Source organism: Lampetra planeri, chromosome 3 (genome assembly GCF_965212315.1).
Source record: "Lampetra planeri chromosome 3, kcLamPlan1.2.h2, whole genome shotgun sequence".
Classification (NCBI taxonomy): Eukaryota; Metazoa; Chordata; class Hyperoartia; order Petromyzontiformes; family Petromyzontidae; genus Lampetra; species Lampetra planeri.
Genome location: NC_136109.1, coordinates 21,966,875 through 21,993,460, shown reverse-complemented (window position 1 = coordinate 21,993,460; position 26,586 = coordinate 21,966,875). Strand labels below are relative to the sequence as shown.

At 44.7% G+C, this 26,586-nt stretch overlaps 1 protein-coding gene across 2 annotated transcripts in view; it reads left to right on the top strand.

The window, feature by feature from the left end:
- The window catches only part of LOC144741157 (ADAMTS-like protein 1), a 108,730-nt gene extending 84,072 nt beyond the window's left edge, over positions 1 to 24,658 (top strand). Inside the window, exons 20-32 of one of the 2 annotated variants that reach the window (XM_078623783.1) lie at positions 1,981 to 2,134; positions 3,084 to 4,284; positions 6,305 to 6,432; positions 7,048 to 7,176; positions 8,054 to 8,131; positions 8,625 to 8,807; positions 9,771 to 9,908; positions 14,408 to 14,620; positions 15,199 to 15,385; positions 18,391 to 18,601; positions 20,117 to 20,226; positions 22,015 to 22,244; positions 22,929 to 24,658. In XM_078623783.1, coding sequence (XP_078479909.1) covers positions 1,981 to 2,134; positions 3,084 to 4,284; positions 6,305 to 6,432; positions 7,048 to 7,176; positions 8,054 to 8,131; positions 8,625 to 8,807; positions 9,771 to 9,908; positions 14,408 to 14,620; positions 15,199 to 15,385; positions 18,391 to 18,601; positions 20,117 to 20,226; positions 22,015 to 22,244; positions 22,929 to 23,035 — 3,069 coding nt within the window. In that variant the 3' untranslated portion in view covers positions 23,036 to 24,658. The remainder of the gene's footprint in view (positions 1 to 1,980; positions 2,135 to 3,083; positions 4,285 to 6,304; positions 6,433 to 7,047; positions 7,177 to 8,053; positions 8,132 to 8,624; positions 8,808 to 9,770; positions 9,909 to 14,407; positions 14,621 to 15,198; positions 15,386 to 18,390; positions 18,602 to 20,116; positions 20,227 to 22,014; positions 22,245 to 22,928) is intronic. The other variant, XM_078623784.1, reaches the window with a different exon arrangement.
- The last annotated feature ends 1,928 nt before the right edge of the window (positions 24,659 to 26,586 follow it).

Genomic DNA, 26,586 nt, shown 5'->3' with positions numbered 1-26,586 from the left:
GAGAACGGTCTGCACGAGCCGAGTATGCATACGGTGTAGCCAGCGAGAGAGAGGCAAAGTCTACACGAGGCGAGAGAGGAGAGTGTAGCAGAGGCGCAGAGTCTACACGAGGCGAGAGAGGAGTGTAGCCGAGGCGCGGAGTCTACACGAGGCACAGAGAGCCGGCAGCACAGAATCCTGAGTCAAGAGAAGTGCGGTGTGAAGAAGAGAGGCCACGCGTTGTATTGTTACAAGTCAAGATTTAATAAAAGAAGTGTGTTCCCGTCAAGGAGTTTCCTGCCGTCATTTTCCAATACTTCACATGTGGTAAATATCCAGGAATATATATATAGATCCATAATAGAGGTTTATGGGTTAGATCGCGTAAATATATAAATGTATCGTTAAAACCACACCACCACTCGACACAGTCAACTAGTAAGGGTTGTCACGTAAACAGAACGTGGCTAATTCGTCACTCGTACAGCACACCGGTGTGTTGGAGAGCCAAGCCACGACGTTTACAATCTGAGTTCGACGTTTCGCCAGTAATTACAACGAGCTTCATCAGGCGACAGCCAGATTTGTGAGAAGAAGTCTAACTGTTTCGTTCCTTATATCGAGGCGTAGATCTGTTGACCACCCTTCTGCGCTCTTGCACAATGTGGGGGGGGGGGATTACTGAGGCAAGTACATTATGCAAGTTCATTATGCGAGCCCTTTTAACTTGGCCTTCCTGTCTATTGTGTGTATCAAAATAGCCGTACCAACATTAATCCCTATTGCAGTATGCTGCCCTTTGTAGGCATGCATTTAAATAATGTATTATTTGATGATTCGCTTCCACGCAGCACTAAGACGGTAGCTATCCGAACGGTTAAAGTTATTTTGATTTATTTCAATTTCGATAGATTATCTAATTAGTCTTGGCCAGTAGCAGTAAGTTTTGCACAAAACTTCAACATTATCAAAATCAATTGAGTGTCCTTGTTGACACGCGTGTTCTGCTACTGCTGACAGTTGCATTTGGGAGAATTTAATATTTCTCTGATGTTCTTTTAGTCTCGTGCTGACCATTCGTCCTGTTTGCCCAACATACCATTTACCACACGTGCAGTTAATCCTGTACACACCTTCTGTTGATAGCTTCGGTAATGCATCTTTTGTACCAGATATTCAATTCTGTGTTTTATGTACCGTGCCAAATCTGACTCGGATGTTTGGTTTTTCCAGACATCTGGCTCGTTTATCAGTTACTCCCGCAATGTACGGTATTTTGATCCATACTCGTTTTAATTACTTGGGCAGTTTCAATGCTCTTGTTATTTGATTTTGTTTTGGTATCCAATGCCATGTTGACCTGTGCATCATTGTAAACGTTCATTTGCAGCGCCTCTTTAACATGTTGAATTTCACTTCTCAGACTGTCACCATCTGACACTTTCTTAGCTCGATGAATGAGCGTCTTGATAAGAGCAGATTTCTGTGCGGGGTGATGGTGTGACTCTGCATTCAGATAGGCGTCAGTATGCGTTTTCTTTCGGTAAACACTGTGTGTTATTTTACAATTTCTACCCCGTCCGAGCAGAATATCCAGAAATGGTTGAGTTCTGTCAGCTTCCACTTCCATGGTGAACTGGATGGATGGGTTTTGTGAGTTGAGATGATTTAGAAATGTGTTCAGTGTTTCTTTGCCGTGTGGCCAGACCACCAATGTGTCATCCACATATCTAAACCAAGCAGATGGTTTTAGTGTGCTTGAAGCTATTGCGTTTTGTTTATTTATTCCCTATTAATTGTTTACATTTCATTTACTACCATTCAAACATTTCCAATTTAGTTTTCCACTTCAAGCAGCTTTGGGCGTCACCGTGCTTACACGTGTTTTAACCGAGCTCGATTTCCTCTCCGCTGATCTCGTGATACTTTGTGAACGTATTTAAACGTCTTCCATTTTTTCACCTTCCCGTGACCCCCCCCACCGCCCCCTCCCGCGCACAGTGCTCGAGAAGCTGCGAAGTGGGGACCCAGTGGCGTGCTGTCTCGTGTCAGACGCTGTCAGGCGCCGGGGAGACGCTGACTGTTGATCCGGCTGTCTGTCAATCGCTTCCCAAACCCCTCTCCACCAAGGTTTGCAGTCTTCGCCCTTGCACACGTGAGTGCTGCATCCCTTGAGCCTTTGCGTGCACATGGTTGTTTCCAACCATACTTCACCGCACTTGTCGGTGTGAGCTGGTAAAGCATTGGACCTGTTCAGATATAATTAATTTGCCACTTGGGTCGTTAAGTTAAAAGCGTCGTGTGCTAAGCACTGTTGCCACTGCCCTTTCTCTCTCGATATTCATATGTTGGCCTTTGCATATTATGTAGATGTTCACATCATTAGAGGAAAACTCAAGCAACACATATGAATATTTATTCGAGACTTGTGCGGGCATACGTATCTGTGACACATTGTTGATGCGTTTTCTAATCATAATGATGTCACTAGGGTACAGCTGAGCGATGTGATTCACGTGGACAGCAGAGTAAAAATTCGGGAGACTACACGCTCCCCAAAACTTTCACAAATTCTGGACATCTGCTGTAATTGCACCTTACAGCTGCACAGTAAGACATCCGTGCAACACTCAAAGCTCTCCTGGTGACAATCTGCATGAATGCTGCTGGAGAACTGCTGCTGGTGTGCATTCATTCTCACAGGGCACAAGTTGAGCCACACGTCAATGTGCATTGGGTTTGCAAGGACACTCGCTAGCTTAGAACTACGCCTGCCCGAGCAGTGTCACGGCGACACCCTGCAGTGAATCTAGAAGCCCAATCTTGAAATGTAAATCATAATTATTCTTTACGCAGAAGTTGGTGAAATGTAGTGAAACGGTCCCGCAGGACTGACATAGCATGGGGAGGCCTTTCGGTTCCAGTGGATTGACAATGGGCTGAATTTTTAAAATATTTATTTATCATTGTGATTAACACTGCAAGCCACGTACGGTGGAAAAGAAGTTCAACATACATAATGTGGCGTTTTATAGCAAGTACTTTCCCCTTTTATATCCACATTTATTGTTGTTGCTCATTCACTTTTCTCGGGGCTCTCACAGATGGAAAAGGCAAGCAGAGCAACAGGAAGTCCACCAGGAAGGAGCCGCAGATTGCGGCGATGCACAAAGTGTACATCCAGTCGCGCTGGGATCGCCGGCTGCACTTTGACGTTGGCGGCCGTGCCTACTTGCACCCCAAGACGACGGTGGTCGTCCGCTGCCCCGTGCGCCACTTTGACAAGGCCCTCATCCGCTGGGAGCACGACGGGCTGCCCCTAGCCAACTCTTCGCGGATCGTCCTCGGGCGCTCCGGCGCCTTGAAAGTGCGCCACCTGGAGCCCAGCGACATCGGCGTTTACACGTGCGTGGCGGGCTCGGCCCGAGAAAACTTCGCCGTCAAGTTGATCGGCGTCATCGGCAGCGGCGACGTTGGGTCGAGCCAGGGCTCGCGAGTGGCCAAGCAGAAGAGCGAGCCGGAGGAGTTGAAACACAACGAGGCCGCGAGCTCCGCCAGCAAGGAGATGGACGTGCAGAAGCTGCGTAAGCAAATCAAAGCGAACAAGTACGAGTTTTACAGGGACGATGGGAGTTTGTATGACCGGATTGTTCTCCGAGTCCTGGAAAGAAAGCTGGAGGCTAAAACGAAGCCGGCATCCGCTGAATCTTCCGACTCGGCAGAAAAAGATTACTCGTACGACGACATCATTAACTTGGATGCTTCCAATCCAGTGGCGTACATTACCGAGGAAGACAAACTGGAGGGCCTTATCAGAAACATCACCCTCCGCCTCCGAGGACAGCATCAAATCGGTGCCTCCGCTCAACCAGCGAAGGATCTGATTACCAAGAGCCCGACGCAGACTGTGAGCCCGAGAGCCGCCGGAGTGTTTGAGCAGGGCAAATGGGAGGGGAATCCTAACGTTGCATCCACAGCGGTGCCCACGAAAATCCCTCGCAGTCTCTCTGCAGAACCGGGGCCAACCACTGAAGAGCCTGGCGATTTTACGCACGCAGCTCAAGTGAATGATGGTTATCGAGCGTCCCCCAGGTTTACGAGTGCCCCCTACGAGGTTCCGGCTATCGAGAGAGAGGATCTACCATTAAGTCTCCTGTCTCACAAAGAGATCAGGGTGCAAGTGGGCCACCCGTTGCTCCTAAGCCATCGGCCCGAGGCCCTGACATTAAGCTGTAATGCACACGGAGTCCCTTCTCCTGTTATCACTTGGCTACAAGACGACACGCCTGTGGCTTTCGGCAACAGGTAACTTTCGCGTGGTGATAATAATAATGATATTGTGAAACTTCTCTGATTCATATGTATCTCCAGTCGTGTAAATATTGTGTCCGTTCATAATATAGGCTTTTTGGGTCAGATCGCGTTATTTATAAATGTGTTGTAACCCTCCACCACCCGACACGGCGAGGCAAAGGTGGTCGGGCGTGGTACTGGCCACACCACTCCCTCATGCTCGTGTTGGCATGAGTAGGTACTCCCTAACAGCACTTGCTTCACCATTCTTTGAGGATAGATGGGGGATCTTTGTCTTTGGGTATGGATGCATACATCAGAAATGGGGAGATATAGGCAGGTGAGCGTGGCACTGGTCACACTCCAACCAGGTGTCCTGTGAGGACATTAATAGGTGCTCTCTAACAGCACTTGGGGAGTGATTTGTTGTTGTTGAGTATATGCGTATGCTGTGGGGTTGGAACACAGTGGTGTCTTCGCAACTGGTTACTCACTGGTGGTTATACTTTACCGGACGATGATCTTAATGGTGTGATGTTGATTCCTGGCCATGCACATATCTGGTGTGGTGTCTCTGTGTTAACAAACTTAATGTCAGCACTCGGAAGGCAAAGGCATCCCAACATGGTGCTGGCCTTGTGATGTGTTGCGAGCACCATAGCTCCATGGTATATCCATGATAATAATAACTGAACTCACAACCGTTTGTCAATCCACTTTTGGATGAGGGCCTCTCCACACCGTGTTGGTCGTGTATAAACAATTCATAGAAATGCAGCAGAGATCAAATAATATAAAAATATAGAAATTTGCAGCCTTAATAAATATTTTGGAGTGGTGGTGGTGGTGTCGTGTCAGGTTTGCCAATAAAAACAGAGGAATCTTGATGAAAGTTCATGCTGAAAACAATATAGCCATAAGGGCTTGCAGGAAACTTAATTAACAAGATGTCGCTATCTCAATTGAGATCTTGGCTACGATGCCCATCACTGGCCAGGGATTGCGCTGTTTGAGTGTTGAGGGATTAGAACGGCTATTGTCAAAGCAACAACCTGAGACGACACAGCCAACCAGGTTGGTCCAGTGTGCTGTAATCCGAGACTAATGCAAGGCAAATATACATGCGTCAGTGAGCATTCTGTGGGCCGCTTGCAAGCAAGCCTATTTATTGATCCCTAGACCCAACACATGCTTTGCTCATCCTGCAAGGGACGGAACGGTTGTTCATTCAGGACAATGCGGACGTATTATGGTTGTCCCGCATTCGTTGTCGTGGGCCATGATATATTCACCGCTGGGCAAAGGTATGCCCAAGTCATTAGAGTCTTTCGTGGTTCCACGATGTAATAATTCTAATTACTTTTTGGTTCTTTCGGTAAAGTCACGTAGAAAGAAAATAAATTAAATAATAGAATACTACGTTTCGATTGCAACATGAGCAATCACATCAGGTACGAATGAATGAGAAAAAAAACCTAGCAAACTTGAAAATATAATGCAATACAACACAGAGAGTCGGCTAACGTAACAGTCAAAACCCCACCTGGTTGATTATATTTAGTCCAGCTCAGTGCTCCATCGCTGATTTTGATGTCCTCTTTGGCGACTTAATTCCTTTGGCTGCTATTCCATTCATCGTCTCGACCGTGGCTATCTTCAATTTTACTGATTAGTACTGCCAAAGCGTGCTTACTCTTTTTGTATGTATATAAGAAAAATTGGAAAGAGATACATTTATCGCAACCGTGTTAAATAAACATTGAATAGTGCACAGCAAAAGCATGAATGTAACTGCTCTTGGTTTATATATGTATGGTCTTCCCACATGGCTCAAAATGCTTAATTCTATTTAACAGGAGCACATATGCTGCTTTAAAAATGATTTAAGTCATACCACACGTCTTATGCAGACTCATTGTTTTGGGCTTGACAATAACCATTTTGGAAAAGGGCTTTGCGCACAGGTGCATAATCATTTTCTAGATAAACACTCTGTCACCGGTAATAAATAGTTGTCCGCGTTTGCCTGCAGGGTTTCGGAGCAGACGGACGGCTGCCTGCGCATTGAACTGCCCGTCGAGTCTGACAGTGGACTCTACACCTGCCTGGCTACCAACGGGGCCGGCACGGACACCCTGTCCTCCCTCGTTACCATCACTGGTAAGCTCGCGTTTCTCTTTCTCTCTTTCTCTCTCTCTCGCTCACTTGGCAACGTTGCACTTGCTGTGGGAAGTACATCAAAGCTCGAACACGTGAAAATTATGTAATTCAAGAAGAGATGTATGCACTGGCCATTTTAACGCGACTGTCAATGTCGGTGATTTCCTTTTGGCTGTGCAACATTGCTTCGCAGTGTGGGCATTCCATTAACCTCCCGGGTATTTGTAAAGCAAAAAAATATTAATTTCACGTGAGTACCACTTCGTGGCAAAGTTAACAGTGATTCTATGGATAGCTTGGACACCACCACAGCAATGCGGAATTTTCACCACTCACTGGTTTAAGCCCATGAGCAATAGATGAGTACTGCCTCATTTTCTGGTCATTCGAGCAGAAAATTACTTTGACTCTTGGCGAAATTCAATTATGCACTCATTATGAATACATGCATACTTTGTATATAATATTAATATGGATGTTATTTCTGGACAAGACTCAAGACATTTATTTTTCTTAATTACATTTTGCTTCGCTGATGAAATGAATAATAAAAGAAAAAATGTCGACGTGTAATTGTTCGGTTGTTGTTTCGACGGATGTTGTTTTAATCAACAGCAGACTCTCTGATTGAAACTACGAGGGAGGTCATCACCGATCTGAGTTCGAGGTTCGTTGAGGTCAACGTTGGAGGCATGGTCCGGGTCCGGGCTGGCACAAACGTCACTCTGGGCTGCCATATGGACAGTAAGAGCTCTCGGCCATAAATTGCTTGCTTACTTTACGAGCACACGAAAGAGTACTGAATGTTTGTTTGGCTGTGACGGATTTAGATTTGACTGTGACCGTGACTCTTTTTGTCAAGCCTAATAAAACGAAAGACTTGATTGAGTATGTGATTTTTATGAGCGTACATATATATATTTTAGATGCTTTCGAGAAAATGTCATGTCGCGTTCATTCACTCGTTCGTGTTTCATATGCGAAAGGAGTACAATTCGGGTTCTGTTTTCAGTTGTGTAAGTTAATGCAAAAAAAAGGTCCCCGAGGAAGGTTTACGGTCAAGAGACATTCCCAACACTGCAATGAAATGGACACCTTTGACCATACTGGCATGCACAAGGGTCAGGGGTTGCCTCATAGGTGGTGCATTGTCCCAAAGCACATTTTAAAGACAAATTCGTTCCGACTTCTAAAGGTCAGTGCAGTAATCACAAACTATACACCACGTTTCTGTTTGTGTGTGTTGGTGGCCGTTTAAATGGAATCAACTGTAGCTTTTGTCCATTTTACTCTGTCGGGACGAAAAAAAGTACCCAATGCGTGTGGATTTTGCTCTCCCAGGTCATACGCGCGCAGTTACTGCGGGTGGCGTGGATGTCTGGACACCCCCCCACGAAAATTCTTAGATATGGATGGCTCGGAGACGTTCCCACAAACAGTCAAACAGAAATCGTCGTATTTTCAAGTCCACACTTTTTTTCTCCCTTCAGCGAGGTGACATACATGCAGATTATCCTGGCGATGGGACCGTTAAATATGCCGTAACTCACAAACAGAATCAGAATCTGAATATTTATTTATTCTGAAGGAATCCGATGAGCTATAAAGCTCTTTTTCACAGATGTCCAGTCGGGGCGGATAAGAACGTTACAACAACAAACAATACAAAAACACGATCGGAGTGCAAAGTACAAGAAAGGTAAACAAACACAAATAAAACTCAACCATCACCATCCTACCAGAAAAACAGTGGGCGCAGCGCTGAGTCAGTATCCAGCAATTATATATATGTAATATAAATACAGCTCAATAGTTCAGTTGGATGAAATATGTGAAGTAAAATATTTTATGCTATTTAAATTTTACCAGGTAAGGCCCACTGAGCTATACCACTTTTTCTCAGAAGCGACCTTGCCACAAATGATAGCTCATCAAAGTGGCTTATCACGTGGACATTTTACAGCAGTCAAATACTCGAAATGCATGTTGATTTTAATTGTGGAGAGAGAAAAACCCAGAGGACCCGGAGAAAAACCCACACGACCATGGGGAGAACACGCAAACTCCAAATATACAGCCATCAGGGTCGGGATCGAACCCACGACCTCCTGTATACCAGGCGGGGTAGTTAACATCTCGCCATCGCGCAGAGATCATCTGTAACGTGCAGCCGTGTTTGTCCTCTTCCACAGGGCCATCCACAGTCGATACTGCATGGACGAGAGGTGGGGGAGACTTGGAGAGATCATTGCCTTCGCTCGCCAATGGTTCGCTGATTCTTGTGAACGTCACCGCAGCAGATGAAGGCGTGTACACGTGCACGACCAGCAGTCCCTTTGGCTCCGTCTTGGAAAGCACGACCCTCATCGTTCTCGGTGTGTACCTCCGCGCCGGTCTTTTTTGTTGAAACACGGTGACCTCATTATAATATACAGTCTGTACTCCTACAACGCGTGTTTTCATAACGGGAATTTTATATAGCTCGATGAATGTATTAGGGAACACTTTTTTTACAACGCGCATGCGAATTGGATATAACGCGATTGAATGAACATAACTATGTCTCGCGAGTAGGAATAAGCGGTTGTACGGCTGGCCCGGCGTGGCATCACACAAGGAGGGATGCTGCTGGATGCTTCTAGATGCTACCCACGCGCCTCGGTCTTTGTTCAGCCAGCGTACGCATCTCACGTGTTATCGCGGACTGTGCTTTACCCTATATTGTATATCATTTATCATAACGCGATTTTTCCATAACGTGCTGTTCTTCAGGAATGCAACTACTGCATTAAAGGAAAACAAACTACATGTTTAATTTGTGTAATCAACTCCACACAGTGGGTGAGCCCATAATTAGATGTGTAAAGATGCATCGGTTTTGCCGATTGAAATCTATTCTTACGTTCAAAATAAAAGCATGAACCGATGCATCGAAGACTGGTCATTGAACCGAATGGATTGAACAAGTCGAGGCTGAACATATAAAAAACAGTCAGAACTAGACGGGTGTTGTTGTATCCGTTACAAGTGCCGATATAGTGCATAGAGTTTCATCTGAAATACACATTAATTCGGGGTGTAATGGTACGTCGATTTGTTAATTAATATTGATTCTTCAGCTCATGATACAGGCATTCAACGTATTCTTTTATTCGACTGTGTTTTGTATACTGGGTTCGAAATGACGCCTCAAACTACTTATGCCACTACCTTTCAAATGTATATTGTTTAACCAAGCGAGAACTCAAAAGACCAGGGTTGTCTCATTCGCAACGTCACATATAAAATAATCGATTCCTGAATCAAATCGCAACCCCCGCACTGTTGCGATGTTGCAGAGCCTCCAAGATTTCACCGCCACTCCGTGGAGGTGGCCGCCCTGCTTTCTGGGACAGCGGAACATGAGCACGCCGGGATGGTGTCACTCAGAGGAGACACCAGCCTCAATGTGCCCACTGGACACGACCTCATTGTTGGTGAGTGGACACTCTTTATTCAGTGGCAACTGGCGGTGGCTTTTCTTTCGGCGTCACGAAGGCTAGGCTGGGAGCTGGGTGGTGGAGAGAAAGAAGAATCCTTTTTCAGGGGCGGAATTATTTGCCCCCCTTTCGTTTAATTTTGGCATTTACTGGGAGTGGTTTAAATTGTCCAATGTGATGCCAGAATATCCATCTCGTTGGGGTCGTGAGACCGATAGCCCCATATTTCAAATCTGTTTTCATCGATTCAATTTGAATAAATTATATCTTAATCTATTTTATCTAAATTGATTTGAAATGAAAAAAACGTAAGAATATTCCTGAAACTGGCTACTTGTTTTAAGCTTTTAAATTAGTTTTTTTTACTGTTTAAAATTATGTTGTCATCCGGCCTGTAGGGCACCCAGGTAATGATTGTGCCATTTTCCACTTACACACAAATGTAGGCTGCTATTCAAGTAGTTAGACGCACATTGCAGAAGCTAGCCTTGTTTATGTAGAAGATAGACTTATTTTTTATCAGTAATAAGGTGGGTCGGCAAAACACATTGGCACCAAACTTTTTCTAAACAATTGCGTGAACTGACAAAAGGATTGTTGCAAATGGTAACCTTGTTGCATTCCAGCAAAATTGTAGGCAGTCAAACAGTTTCTAATCTCCTTGTCACTCAGCATCATCATGGAGCTTGTACCCCTCAAGGTGCAATGTAAGACTGCAAATAACCCCGACTCAGCCCCATATGCTCAGCTGTCCACATTCAAGCAGAAAAATAGTCGCTCCAAATGGAACCGAGGCAAAAGAGAAAAGATGAAATGCATTGCGTGACGAGAGGATCGCGTTTCAGAATCGATGCCCCACAGAGTACATCAGATTGTATCTCAACCCGGTACATTTTTGTTTTCCTAAGACTTCACATCCCACTTGTGCAATCTATCAAGCCGCCGGTCTGGCATGACCATGAGTAATGACCGGCATTTGAGCTCTGGATGGATCCCCAGTGGTACAGCTACCTCCGCGGTTGTTTGAATTTCTGCCGCGAGCAGCCCGGATTGAAGAACAGCCTCGTTTGTTTATTTGGTTTTGAACAAAGATGTCTAACGTAGGACAGGGAGGGAATATCCATTCCTTTTACCTCCACTTCTGGATGCTGATAAAATCAGAAATCAGAATAATTATTCATACTGGAGGAATCCGATGAGCTATGAAGCTCTTTTTCACAGATGACCAGTAGGGGCTGGTGAAAACGCTACAACAACAAACAATACAGAAACACGATAGGAGTCCACAGTAGAAGAAAGGTACAAAGTACGAGAGAATGCATTGTTTAAGCCCCTGAAATCATTGTAAAGATCGCACACAACACGTGTACCGTTATTTCTGAGTTCACTTCTCAATGGATAGTTATTTAATTCGTTTTGTGTGTGCACTTGTCAACTTTAAAATATGCTCGTACGTGTAGTCTACAAAATTTAAATGACGTGGGAAAAAAAGGAAAGCTAAAATAAAAAAAATGCACCCTTTTACTTGTTCAGCAGAATACTTAAGTTGATCATATTTAAGAATATATCATGCATAATAAAGTTGATGTCGAATTCTGGTATCCTTTTGCAAAAAAGAAAGCAGACTTTGTCTCAGTTGGCTCTCTCGCGTTGTTCTAAATAAAGGTCACGAGCAGCTGATTAGCATGTCCAGTTAACGGTGTACTATTTTGCAGAGGACGTGGATTTCCAGCTGGAACGACTGCTTTGTTGAATTTAATATGAAACAGAAAAATGAGGGCATGCAATTGGGACCCTTTGAAAGTTACTTATGTATATAAAAAAATAAAGTCCTTTCAGATTCAATTTCCATTGAAAGTAACCAGTTCCAGTTTTTCAGTGCACACTTATGAATCTATACAGTTTTATTATTATTTGGTCATGAGCCAGTGAGATTTTTATTATTGTAGAATTAATTATTATTACAATGCTTTATTTATGATACATTTCCTAAATGTTCCTGGTGAAATATTCATTATTTCCGATAGAAATATGGCATACCAGAACGTATAATTGAAATGCCCATGACATTGTGTTGCACCTACTTTCTACTCAGTTATACAACTTATTTCATTACTGCGCACTTTGCTGAACATTTAAAGAAAACATATTTACGCAATCATTTTCTATTTTATAAGATGTTGATCTTAACCTTCCATTTTAAAGACTTTGCAGTGTCTCACTCTTTCCACAAAATCCTAAATATATTTAGATGTTTTTTTTTTGTTTCTTTGAGAAGCAAAGCACATGCATTTAATATCGCCAAATAATCACATTCATATTTATATATTTTTTAAACTATATAAAATGTACATTTCCATAAATGTTGTATCCATTGCATTATACAATTGGCTTCCCATCTCTTAAAAGTGTTTCATTGGCTGAGCCAACTGCAGAAATAGGTCACAATGCAAACATTTTATATGAGTGGCCAAGAGATTCCATAAAAATACTTCGTTTTTTCTTGGTAGTGTGTAATTTCCCCGGAGGGAGTCTTAAAGCACGAACATTTTTAATCTCACAGAGATGTAAAATGTTAGCTTGTTAAGACTCAGCTATACAGGGATACTTGAACATTTATTTTACTGCATAGAATTTTTATCACCTACCCAAGCCTAATGAATGATGAATGTTCGCTGGTGAGTGTTTTCCTTGCTAATAAATAAGAATGCGTCACTCGTTTGGAATAAAAATATGCCAGGATGTGTTTTATTTTTTGGAGTGGATTCATGTCAAACAGTATTAAACAATGTTACGTTAAATGTGAATTTTGAATCAACTTATACATAAAGTGCTCATTATTTATCCAGACAGGCCTCACGTAGTTTTCAAGACTTTTGTTTGTAGGGAGGATCATACTTGGAATGTTGGACTAATTCCGAAGAATGTAATGCAAGGATGATTTGGCTAAGGTTTACATATGCAATGCTATGCTGTGAAGAATGGCCGTTACCTGAAAAGTCACAGGTTATATATATTTTTTCTTCGAAGGCAGCGTATGTTGACAATTGTTTTGAAAAAAATTTTGCTTTCAGAATTATTTTGCTGAGACTGGTTTGAGTGGACAACATTGTCCTGGAATCGTTTTGCTATGCACTTCTATCACTAACACAACCAGGAAGTTAAACTAAGTGTCTCATTTCCATGTTGACCCTGTGACATCAATACTGGTGCCAGGGTCAGCCGAGCTAAGAAAAAATACCGCGATCCAGTTCAAAAGGTAGCATACGGCTGTGGCACTGTGGATAATAATAATAACATTTGTTTTATGAAGCACCTTTTACATTGAAATAGCGCTGTATGTAAAACAAATAAAACCTACACTCACAAGCATAGATGACATCGAAGTAAAATAGAAAACTAATAAAAAACAATATCAAGGACAACCACACCTGGAAGCCAATAAAATTAAGAACAAACTATAATTTAAGCAAATAATAATGACACAGTAATACAATCAGACAAGAGGAAAAGCCAAGACATCAAATTGGTTTTAAAAACTTAAGTTACAGGGAAAGCCTGTACAAATAGGTGAATTTTAAGACGTGATTTAAAAAGTGAAATAGACTCAGAATCCCGAATGGACCATGGAAGGGATTTCCACAGTCATGGATCGTGGCTGAGGAAGGCTCCATCTCCCATAGAACAATACAGTCTTGTCTTTGTAATGATATTGTGTGACTGGGATCATAACACAGAGGGTTTCGCAGTAAATATTCATGAAACACAATTGGCGTTTTGGGTGAGGCCATGTAATGATGACGTAATTACGTGCCCTAACCCAGCGGTCAATAATGCATTGTGATTGGGATCAGTCTGGCCAGATTTAGGATCACAGGCTCTTCAGCCGAGTCTTGTTCCAGTACAATACCCACACAGTTTCCCCACTGGTCATGGAAACGAGGCATCGGATTATTGTGTTTTTTCAGAGACAGAATTGAGTTCCACAGCCACGCTGTGCATGGAAAGACAGGATGAGAAATATTCCATCCTGCAGTCAGGCAGTTGGGTGCAGTACAGAAGCTGCCGTGGTTTAACGGTTAACTCACTGGACTTGCAATACAGAGGCCACTGGTTCAGTTCGTTCTCATGGCGTGGCAGTTGAAACAACAGGGCAAGTTTTATTTTCTTTCCCAGCAGTCTAAATTGGTCCACTGCAGACAGTTCATCAGCAATTGTTGCTTGAAGCGTGTAAAATGTAACGACTGCAACCCCTGGCCAGCGTTGAAGCGTTATATTTGGGAAGCATTACCGCCAGCAGTGGCATGAGCAAGTAAATTTCAGGGCCGCATGTTTAGCTTTTTTTTTACCTTTTACAAATGAGACGAGTATGTTGAACTTCTATTGCACCGCCCCTTGCCAACCGTGCCTAACCGTAGATGCGATTGCTGCATTTCGCCTTTCTCACCTTCACTTGTGGTCTGTCTGTTGTTGTTTTTCTTTTTTTTCTTCCTCAGGCTGTCCGGTTGCAGGCAACACCAAGCCCAATATGACGTGGTACCTGGGCAGCCAGCCTGTGCAGAGCTTGCCTGGGTTGTCGTACCAGCTCCTGGCCGGGGAGCAGGTGCTGCGCTTACGGGGTGTTGTTGGGCCCTGGGATGGCCCCGTGCGCTGTGTGGCCCAGAACGAGGCTGGCACCTTGACCGCCACACTGCACATCGCTGTTGGTGGTGAGCATCAATGTGGGGAGGCTCTTACATTTCACAGCTGGAACAAAGCACGTACATCATCATCATCGTTAACTAGGGGAATTATAACATGTGTATAGTATATGCAACTGTGAAATTCCTTTTGCTGTTTATTATACTGTACAAATATATGTGTGTGTTGGTATTTAATCGAATATATCAGTATTATACACCAAGAACAATATTTTTGCAAAGCAATTGTTTATCTTCACCATCTCATTAAAGTCCCACAGTGCCTGACTCATTATCTTTGGCTGCTGTAATCCTTTCAAGGATACTGCCGTTGGGTCTTATTACAGAGAGACATTTTCTCTGTATTTTAACAGTGTTCTTTGGCATTGTTAAAATTAAGGCCAAAAGTGCATTAGTTATCATTTACAGTATTTACTTATCCTATGGTTCATATAAACAACATTATTGCTGGCTTATACATGTTGGGCTCAGATCCCAAACTTCTTTGCCGCACTGAAGGGAACAGTTAACAAGCTCCTTTGACACTAAGGGGTTAGATTAAGAATAATTACTTTCAATATCAGCGGCATATCTGGGTTCACTCCCAGAATTGAGCTGGACGCCGGGGGAGCCGTCCCCTTGTTCGGCAAGCTGTGGAAACACTGGCGTGCAGTCCTGGCGTCTGCGCTGCGTCCGAGACGACCTGGAGGAAGTGGACCCCTCTCTCTGCCAAGGCCTCCCAAAGCCGTCATTAGCTGCACCGCAGCAGTGCAACCGGAGAGACTGCCCACCAAGGTGAGCCAATCACATCGACAGGAATGCTCTGGGGGCCGGGACATGGACGGTCGATGTTCGGTCGCCGCGTCGATGCCGTTCGTCGCGACTTCTCGCCTGGCAGAGTGGGCCATTTCGATTTAAAGCTTTCGTGACTGCAGGGATTCATCTTCTTGGTTCTTTCGTTAAAGTCACGTAGAAGGGAAATGATATAATAACCTGAGGACGGCTGCTTGTGTTGTGGCCGAAACGTCGTGAGAATTATTTTATTATGTTTTATTATTTTATTATTTCCCTTCTACGTGACTTTACCGAAAGAACCAAGAAGATGAGAGTGGGCCGTGCGAAGGCTGCCATCTTCCACTCCAAGTGGCTGGGTGGCTCACTAGTCAGGGACGCTAAACTAGAAGAGCTCAGGACCTGGGTTCGAGTCCAAGTTACGGCCGCCTGTTGATTGAACGGGGTTCACAGTTGTGGTGAGTAGATGGTATAAGCCCGGTCATAAACAAATAGATCACAGACAAATGATTGTGTTCAATCAATTTGTGTTTTCACTTGATTTGGCATAAATTGTTAGCTTTGGCAATGAAAAGAAATAAAATGCATTTTTACTGTATTATTTTATAATGTCTGTCTTTGTAGCAGGGTGCGTTGGAAAGTGCCGCCCCTCCCCTAGTGTGGCTAACAAGTCACGTGAGGGTGTCTCAGGGGTAGTTCTGCGATGTCACCTTCCGCAAGCCGTCTTTAACATTGGGTGGTGCACTGCTCCACAAGAGCTGAGTGGACGTGGCATTATCGCATGACCAGTTGCTGATGGTCAAATTGGAATAAAGTTTGGGGATAGAAACAATATTGATGTCGTTTTGCAAAACCACCCTGTTATGTGATACTATCGTCACCATTTGTGTTTGTATTTGCACCTCATGTAGCCCTGCATGGCAAGTGACACGTGTACAATGTGAAATTCTGAATCACAATGCAAAACAGCGATGCCAGTGTTGTGGAATCAGCTATTCTGCTTGCAATGAAGAAATGCCACCCTGCAAACTATACGCTGATTGTATTGTGTTTATCGGTTCGCTAATGTTTCCTGTTGATGGTAGTTGTGAGTGTTTTCAGGCTGCATCTTGCTTCACTGTATAATACAGGGTGTTTGAAAAAGATGGACACAATTTCAAAGCAGTATATTTCACGATGACAACATGTTACAATGACACAAAAAGTCACAAACGGTTTAATGAGTTATCAAGTTTTACAAACTATTTTATAAATGCTCTATGTGTCCCCCACCTGCTGTATGAACAACATCGAGACGATAGTTGAATTAGTCCCAAACGCCTCTCAAAGTTTCTTCTTCCACTGAAGTCACCGCTGCCATGATTCTGTTTTTGAGGTCATCCAGATTAGTCGCTAATGGCGGCACAAAAACACCACGGGTCTTTGACGTATTCCCACAAGAAAAAGTCGCAGGGTGTGATGTCTGGGGATCTTGGGGGCCAAGAGTGTAGTGCCAAGTCTTGGGCTCCCGTGCTACCTATCCAACGTTGAGACAGTGAGTCTTGCGAATGACTGAGGCTAGGGGCTGTTTGTGCACTGGGAGAGGCATCGAGCGGTAATCATTTGAAACTCGATGCCCCGCCCTCTCTATGCCCCGCCCTCTCTATGCCCCGCCCTCTCTATGCCCCGCCCTCTCTATGCCCCGCCCTCTCTATGCCCCGCCCTCTCTATGCCCCGCCCTCTCAAGTGGTAAGTGTTTCATTCATGGGCGGTTCGTGGTTGCAGAGATATAGCGATTTCAAATCGGGTCCATCTCTTAAAAACATCCTGTATATATTCTACCATTATACATTCTCGTTCCAGAGTTGACTTATGACTAAAATAATTCTACTCATGTCAGCACAAGGGTATTTAATCCACAGAGAACCTGCAAACTGCTCTCTTTATTAAATGCTTTATTATGGAATTCTACAAAAAGTTAAACTTAGTTCCCTCTGTGGCATGCATCAGTCTACTCTAATGCGTGATTCTGTGAAGTAACCCTCTTCATCCTTTACGTTTCCCTTATTTGTACAGCATTTTGCGTTGGCATTTAGATGCTTCACAATCCAATTGTATTCTGTCGCAATAAGGTAAATTTGATCGACATGTGTTCACATGTGTGTGGATGCTGCCATGGCGTAATGGTTAGCACACTGCACTTGCACATGCAGAGGTTTACCAGTTGGATTTGATCTCCCGGTGCGGCAGTTGAAAAGAATGTGGAAAGGTTCCTAAAGTCCGCCATCCTCTCGACCACCCCCTCATTTCCCACCCCTGTCCACCAGGAAGTTTAAATGGGCGTACCACAGCGAGTTGTACGGCAGGTCACGCGTGGTGGGGTAAGGTGTCGGTACTCCCATCTGCTCAAAGATATCTGAGGAGCGTGGAAGAGGAGGCCAAAATAACCCTCCAGAGAAGCTTTCGAGAGCTTCCTCTCATGTAGGCCCAGCAATGGTACGAAGAAGCGATGACAGGGTCTATATAACTCTCCAGATAGGTGTTTGAACGAATGGCTTTCGGGGTGGCGATATGTTATCTCTCTCGCATGGTACGAGGAAGGTTATGGGTTGGATCCAGAACCCAGCGCCTAACGCCTGTGAATTTGGAGTTTGCGTTTATTTCCGCTCGTGGTGGTTGCGTGGATTTTTCTCCAGGTTCCTCCAGTATTGGCCCTCCTCCGCATATATGAACCATGCCTTTCGATTTATTCGGCTACGAGAAAATTCCCACGTATTATGACACAAGCCGCTTCGATGAGCTATCATATCAGAGTCAGAATCTTTATTTAGACTGTAGGAATCCGACGAGCTATGAAGCTCTTTTTCACACATCTCCAAGAGGCCGGGATGGGGGGGGGGGGGAGTCAGCAAAGCTACAACAACAAATTAACGTGTGGCCAGGCACACCTCTGAGAAAAGAACACGCAGCTCAATGGGCATTCCCATGTTATAAAAACTAAATGCGAATGAATTTGTGTTCCTTTCCAGCTGGAGCGTTGAGGAATGGGGCGCTTGCTCACGCTCGTGCGGAGGAGGGATGCGCCTGCGTCGCGCCACCTGCCAGATGTTGTCCTCGGACGGAGAGGTGACCCCACTGCCCGTGGAGCTGTGCGAACACGACGCCGGCCCGCGACCCACCGAGGAGGAGGCGTGCGCCACGCACGACTGCCCTCACTGGGTGGCACTCGACTGGGGGCAGGTACTGGCTGCACCACGATGCACCGCGGACAAATCCGGGAATGGTGAGAAGCAACCGGTCGCGTAAACAGGGCGATAACACATTCCCGCAGCGGGAGCTGGTAGGAACGTTGGGTTGCTCGGTCAATGGCCAGGGTCAATGGCGGCGTGGTGTATTCCGCAAATATGGCCGATTGTGAGGGCGGGCACAAGCCGGCGTGAGTAGGTTAAACGTTGAGTTTTATAAGGGCACCACGGGGTGACCAGCCCCTCCCCACCCAGCCCCACCCCTCCCTCCCCACCCAGCCCCTCCCCACCCTCCCCACCCAGCCCCTCCCCACCCAGCCCCTCCCCACCCACCCTCCCCACCCAGCCCCTTCCCACTCTCCCCTCCCCACCCAGCCCCACCCTCCCCACCCAGCCCCTCCCCACCCTCCCCACCCAGCCCCTCCCTCCCCACCCAGCCACTCCCTGCACGATGGACGGATGGACACAATAATCCCCTGTGGGCTGGTGTAACCAGAGATTCCTACCAGTAAAACGGTGTACAATTGTCCATCTCTGTGTCGCCGTTGCCTGTCGGTCGGGGACGTTTGCTCAAATGTTTTATCGTGGTGATTCAAGACAAGACGACCACAATGCATTTCTGCAGGAAATGATGATGCTTTTTTTGCATAATGCACAAAGGCTGAGTGCTTTTTACACTTGTTTTTGTTTTTTGATTTAAAGCTTTATTTGTTTGAAATACACCGTGGCATAGGTGTGAATAATAGAGCTGTTGACAATGATCACAGAGAAATGTCTCTTATCTTACCTATAATGGTAAAGGTGCATCCCTGCAATTGCCTATTCATGCCTCTGCTGGCAGAAAAGCCTCCATCAGAGAGCGCTCTAGACAGCCCCTTTAGAGGGTATTTGGCGTACTCTTTCATCGTGGATGAGTAGGCGAAATAAATTCATTTCAAATTAAAATAACTATAATCACACAATGAGCGAAAATAAAATTCACAGCCCTTTGTCAAGTCACTGCTGGATGTAGCCTCCCCACGCCATGTCGGGTCATGGATATTCGTTTGACCATACTTCACCACACTCGTCAGCGCAGATTAGTTGAAGAGGGGCCCAGGATAAGCTCAGATATCACTCACCACGAATGTTAACCATTGTCGGGAATCTAACTCAGGTTACCGGATTCGTCGTATAGTGTGGTAACAACTGTTATACACCGATCCACTATCTGTGAATATACGCGATATATATAGGAGTGTGATACGCGAGTTTAACCGTTCATGTAGCAAGTGCCTTTTAGTGGCATCGCGTTGTACAATTCTGTCCAGAAATATTCCAACTTCCCTTTTCACCCTGCCACGGGGAAGGACCGGTGTCCAAAAACAATTAGACCCCCATGTATATTTGCCGTTCTGAGGCAATGCCGATGACAGACGGTGGCATTGAGCTGTGTGTTTGGTCTCTGCTCAAGTCTCAAAAGCTTCCGAAGAGTGACTCTGGTGGCCCGACTGCGTTGGTTTCTCGACAGTGCACCGGGCGCTGCGTGGGATGGATGACGGGGACCAAGCATCGCCGGGTCTCTTGCCGCACTACGAACGGGACCCTCGTGCCTGACAGTGCCTGTGACAAATCCTCCAGGTAAAGCCTCCCTTGCCACTAATGCTCAGGCCAACTCACTTGCTACTTTTCATAAGCAGGGCGGCTAAAGCGAGGGGGGAATATTGGGGGATCTAGCTGTGTGTGTGTATACGTATGTTGAACTTCTCTCGCACCGTACGTAGACAAGCGTGCTAATCAGAGGTGCGGGGGGGGGAAGGACAACAAACTAAACACAATAAGTAATATTAAAAACAAACTTTTTAAAAAACACGCTTTTATGAAATGTACTAGTAATGCCAGAACTCCACGACTCCAGGAAGTGGCCCCGAAGCTTGCCATAAGGTAAGGGGCCGTGGTGATTTACAGCCAACGTCAGTTGAGCGTGGCCAATTAGACCCAAGCCGAAATATAACATATAAAAAAGAATGTTTAAAAATATTTATTTTTTATGATAGAATATAGTATTGTCATCAGTATGACATAAGTATACCAAGTTTGCAATCGAAACCACATTGGGAATTGGGTTAAAATTGAGTTACAAGATTTGAGGATACAACAACGAAAACAACAACCACAAGAGACAGAGTGAGTTAATTAAAAGCGTGTAAAAAGTGCCCCTTCATGGAACGCGTTAGATTGAATGCAGAGGGAATGGATTTGCACAACGTGTTATTACACTGGTACACGGAAGGTCGCCGATCAAGTTTTGTTCACTGAGAAGGCTGCACCACATTTCCACACGATGCCATCTCAGCACCCCACCCCCCCCATGCCTCTTGCCGATGATTTCCCCTGTTTTGAATATCTGCTTTATGACATAATCATCATTGTCATCATGGCAGTGTTGTCGTTGGGTATGACACTCAAATACTTTCTCGCACAATTGTCTCATTCAGCATCCGAGAAATGTATCCTGAGCTCACAATGCTGAGCTGCATTGATTGAACTTAACTGCATCGTTTTTTTGTGCTCTATAGCTCTCTGATGTGTTTTCGGTTTGCCAAACAGCACACGGCGCAACCCAAACGCACACAGGAGAGCTGTGGTAATATGAATCCACTGGCACGTTTATTCATTTATTTTAAAACATCGCCCACTATTATGAGTTTCCACTAGGTACACGTTGCAGGAAAATTGCCATTTTTAGATAGAGACATTTATGCACGTGTGCCGCTTACCCTGGCTGGCTGCACAAGGGGCGGAGAGGTGGAGGTGGAGGGGGGGGATGCGTAACTGCCGTTAAATCGAGATCCCTTCTGGTTGTTGCAACGTTTTGAGAAACTCGAGGAGTTTCACGTTGGCGCTCGGGCATGTGGCGCGTGTGTGCGTGCGTGTGCACGCGCGTGTGTGTGTGCGCGTGTGTGTGCGTGTGTGTGTGCGTGTGTGTGCGCGTGTGTGTGCGCGCGTGTGTGTGCGTGTGCATGCGTGTGCGCGTGTGTGTGCATGCGTGTGCGCGTGTGTGTGTATGCGCGTGCGCGCGTGTGTGTGTGCGCGTGTGGGGAGCGATAGTGTAGCGGTTAGCGCGCTGCGCTATGAACCCGGCGACACGGGTTCGATTCCCGCTCACTGCCAACATCAGTGACAATTATCTGAACCGGTCCCGGGCCTCCCCTAGGTCGACTCAGCCTCAAATGAGTACCTGGTGCGTTGTGTAAACATTGCCACTAGGGAGACAAAGGCGGCTGGGCGTGGTGCTGGCCACCCACCCCCTCGTGTACCGTCCCGGCCTTCACAGGTGCTCGCTAACAGCACTTGCCCCCACAGTCTGTTAAGGCTATACGGGGGATCTTTGTCTTTGTGTGCGCGCGCGTGCGTGCGCGTGTCCAGGCCGGCACTGAGCCAGAATTGCAGCGCGGAGGCGTGCGCGGGCGAGTGGCTCCCGGGCCGTTGGAGCGAGTGCACGTCCACGTGCGGCAGCCACGGCTTCCAGTCGCGCCGCCTGGAGTGCGCCGGAGCCACGGCCGATGCCGGCGGCGGTGGCGGCGGCGAGCATTCGTGCGCTTGGCAGCCCAAGCCCATCACTTGGCAGCGCTGCAACATCATCCCTTGCGAGAAAGGTGCAAGGGCGGCAGAGCCGGCAGCTCGGCTTTATAGCCGCGCTGCTGTGTTGTTGTTATCACACCAGTAAAAAGCTTGGATTGTTTGTTTTTGCATTGCACGTATTGATTGTGTGTATGTGTACTGCGGCGACCCTTTTGTGGGTCGTAAACTATTAAACGCAAAACTGTTCCCGGCACCCACATCTAAAATCACGCTCTCATATGTCACTACGTAGTGATTCTGGCGTGTGCCCATCTTTTTGTGTTTGTGTGTGTGTTGAGCGGTACTTCACGTGGCCTCAATGTGCACATAGCCTGGCACAAGCGTCGTGTTGACGTCACCGCCACTTAGTGGCGAATGGCGGTTGTTGTTGAGCGGTGGTGCCACGGACAACATCAGTGGCAAATATTGAAACTGGTTCTGAGCTGAGTAAACCCATAGGCTGAGTAAACCCCTCGGTAAACCCCTAGGTTTACTCAGCCTGGTGTGGCGTGCAAATATCAGCATTGCGGAGGCAAAGGCAGCCGAGCGGTGGTGCTGGTGGCCACACCACCCTCATCGTGCACCACGCCAGCCTTCATAGGCGCTCGCTAACAGCTCTTGCCCCAAAAGTTTGTATAGGCCACAGGAAGAATCCAAGTGTGGGGTGCATGGAAGCTGACACCTGTGCCTTTGTTGTGTATTTCTCCTCCATTTTTCAGGTGAATGTAAAGACACAACCAGGTACTGTCACCTGGTGAAACGGCTGAAACTTTGCCAGCTGATGATGTACAAGCTGCGCTGCTGTGAGTCCTGCAAAGATTTGTAAAGAGAAAAGACAAAAAAACACGGAGAAGGGAAAAAAAGTCTCTGCCTGTAAATGGGTTGAAACGCAGGGGAGGAAAAAGGAATTGCGGTCATAAGACGATAAAACATGAAAGGACACATGTGGATTCTTTTCGAAGAGGAATGGCACCTTTGGCAATTCTTATTATTCCAAACAGACGTCTGTGTGGAGAGAATCGAATTGTTTTTAAAAGGAACAAAATAAAAAGCAAACGTGGATGGTAACGCCTACCGTAGGTTTTCTCAATGTTGTGAACCAGATCGTGATTTTCGGAGACACAACTTTTTCGGGGATGCAAGTTGTTTTTCCCCCTTCTGTACGTTATTCACTGCGGCAACAGGACGAAGTAACTTTTTTTCCTGGAAACAATCAAGACGGTTGCTGATATCAGAATCATTGCTGTAAATAGCTGAAGCTTATATTTCAAGAACATTTAATTTTAATCCAGGAAATGTGATAGGAGAAAAAAAAATCGTTCACGGACCCTCATGCCATGAAATAAAACTGAAAGAGAAGATTAGCAAAATCAATTTTTATATTTTTGTCAACACGCCGTTTTAAACTAACATGACATTTCTTCTCAAAGTGTTTTTTTCCACGTGTATTTTAAAGATGGATATTTCTCGTGAAATGAACTAAATTATGTGTTTTTTTGTATCACCTGATATTCCTACAAAAATTGACAAGTTAGGAGCAATTACTAACAACACACAATACAGTATTTACTGAAACTGAACTTAAAAAAGAAATACGTTGTATTATGTTACACGGTGGTAATGTTCACATTTATTTTAAAGTGAAAGCAGTATTATAAAAAATAAATATATAAAATAATATTAAATAACAACAATTCAAACGCTAAGACGAAATACGGAAAGACTGCAAAAATGTTGCATTCATCTCCTGCCTTTTTTTTACATCGGCTAATTATGCTTTGTCCGTGATGTTTAATCTATTTGTAATTTTAATACAAGGTAGTTTAAAGTAAACATTTGTAAATAATTTATGAACTACATTTGTTTTTTTTTATTAAAGTGCAATAAATATGGTTGTATAATATGTTACGGTAAATAAATGTGTGGTTTTTATTTGTCATTGGGTTTTACAGCGCTTGCTACCAAAGCTAATCTGCTTAGAGAGAACACTTAGGGCTTACTGTGCTACACAAACACTTTTTTGTTAAATCGTACATTTTAAACTTGCATATATTTTTTATTGTATTGTAACGTGTTGCATGCATGGTCTGTCAAAAGATGTACCCTGTCAAATTTGATTTTGAGAAATAATAAGTTACGAGAACATGTGAAATGAACTGTTTCTTAACGATACGAACTATTTTAATGATAGCCTGAATTAATTGAAAGTTTTATGCAACTAACAGTCAATTGAAATTTATCACGTTGTTGGGTAGTTTTATTAGAATGAATAATTTAACAACTTTCCATATTTATATATACACTATTTCCCGTTCTCTTCAATATGATCCGTCCTGTGCGCAATTGCGTTTGTGTGTTTTCATTATCGCAGTTAATCACATACTTAATGTCTGGAAGTGTATCAAAATATGTGAAAAGTACATTAATAAATCTAGAGCATTATAGATTACCTCTTGTATTGATCAATGTTCTAACAATTGCTTTTGTTTTTCATGGTAAAAGGCAAATTGGCTATGGTATACGTGCGATATATTTGCCAGTGCAATTAATGCATGAAAAAAAGTGATTTCCCGCTCAATTGACCATTGAGGCAGTGCTCATGTCCTGTTTATAGCCCTGAGCTAGTGGTGTAAATTCCACATTCCTATGATGGGGGTAGTCTATGAGCAGGACAACCACTCTTGACTTCCCCACAAAGTTATACTTGTTTTAATGACCCCTGAGAGATGATGGGCTGAGTTCACCCCCAACCAGGATTTGAATTCATAACATTGTGATTGTGTGCTTCCCGCTCCAGCACTGAGCTCAACTGTATGGTGTTTTAGGAGGAATGTGCTCACGGGAATAAAAAAAACTCAACACATTTTTCAATAACACAGCCTTAAAGGGAAATACTATATATTGTATATAAAATAGGTGACGTTTTAGGCAATGGTGCTTCATCTTATTTATGCCCGATGAAGATTGGATGTTGCCCAAAAACATTGTTATATTTTTCCTTTTAAAGCACTGTTATTGAGAAATGTATTGAGTTGTTTGTGCTTATGCACCACAGCCAACGCTATCACCAATGAATGGTGTTTCACAGGAATGGATTGGTGTTAAAGATGCTGAAATGCTGCAGTGGTTAGCACCCTGGTCGTGCAATCCAGACGTGGATCTTCCGGCGTGGCAATTGCTCCCTCCTTTGTCCACCCAGCAGTATAAATTAGTACACCACGAGTAGCTGATCGGCAGGTCCACGTATAGTGGGGTAATATACGTACATTTAATTTTTTTCGCACCGTATGTATCCGACCGTGCTAATCAGAGGGGTGGGAGGACAGCAAACAAAATAGAGTTCAAAAGATTTGAGTTTTCAATCTAGATTTAGAAGTGCACAGCTCCAGTGGCTTCCTAATATTGGAAGGAAGAGCGTTCCAGACGGCCGCAGAAGCGCACTTGAAAGCGTGTGATGCGGTGGCAGTCTTTGTTCGATGGCTAGCCAAAAGCCGCTGCGAGGATGACCGGAGTTTTCATGATGGTTTATGCACCTTGACGAGATCAGCAAAGTATTGTGTGTCATATGAGTGCGTTAAAAAATGTGTGGGTACTACCAGCTCTTCCAAGATGTCTGGTCAGCATGGAAGAGTAGGCCAAATACCCTCTAGTGAAGGCTCTTTAGCTTCCAGTAGGGTCAGAAAGAAATTGCACATTTGGTGACCATGCAAAGTTGTTTGAAATTCTTAGGTTTTTTAGGTAAAGTAACGTAGGTAAAAAATTAAAATTAATAAAAGTAAAATAAAATAAAAATCACGACGTTTCGGAGGCAACACAAGCTTCCGTCTTCAGGTGGAACCGTCACAGCCACGACAGCTGTATCACGTAAATGAGAGATTACAAGAGCTACCACTCCGTATATATAATGGTTGATGAGGGGAAGGGCCAAGTACGGCACACAACCATTATATATACGGAGTGGTAGCTCTTGTAATCTCTCATTTACGTGATACAGCTGTCGTGGCTGTGACGGTTCCACCTGAAGACGGAAGCTTGTGTTGCCTCCGAAACGTCGTGATTTTTATTTTATTTTACTTTTATTAATTTGAATTTTTTTACCTACGTGACTTTACCGAAAAAACCTAATAATATGAATCATTGCAGTCACGAAAGCTTCAAATCTAGAATTGTTTGAACTTAGTGTGGAAAGGATGGCCATAACTGTAGGAATGTGGAATATTCGTCTGCGGCTCAGGGACGAACAATTGAGATGAAAACTCCCCACCGCAGTCTGGAACATGGGGACAGTGACTGACTCTGTGTAAAAGATAATGAATGCGGTATCATTGTTTGCCCTCTGGAATGAGACACAACACTGTAGTGTGACGTGTATTATGG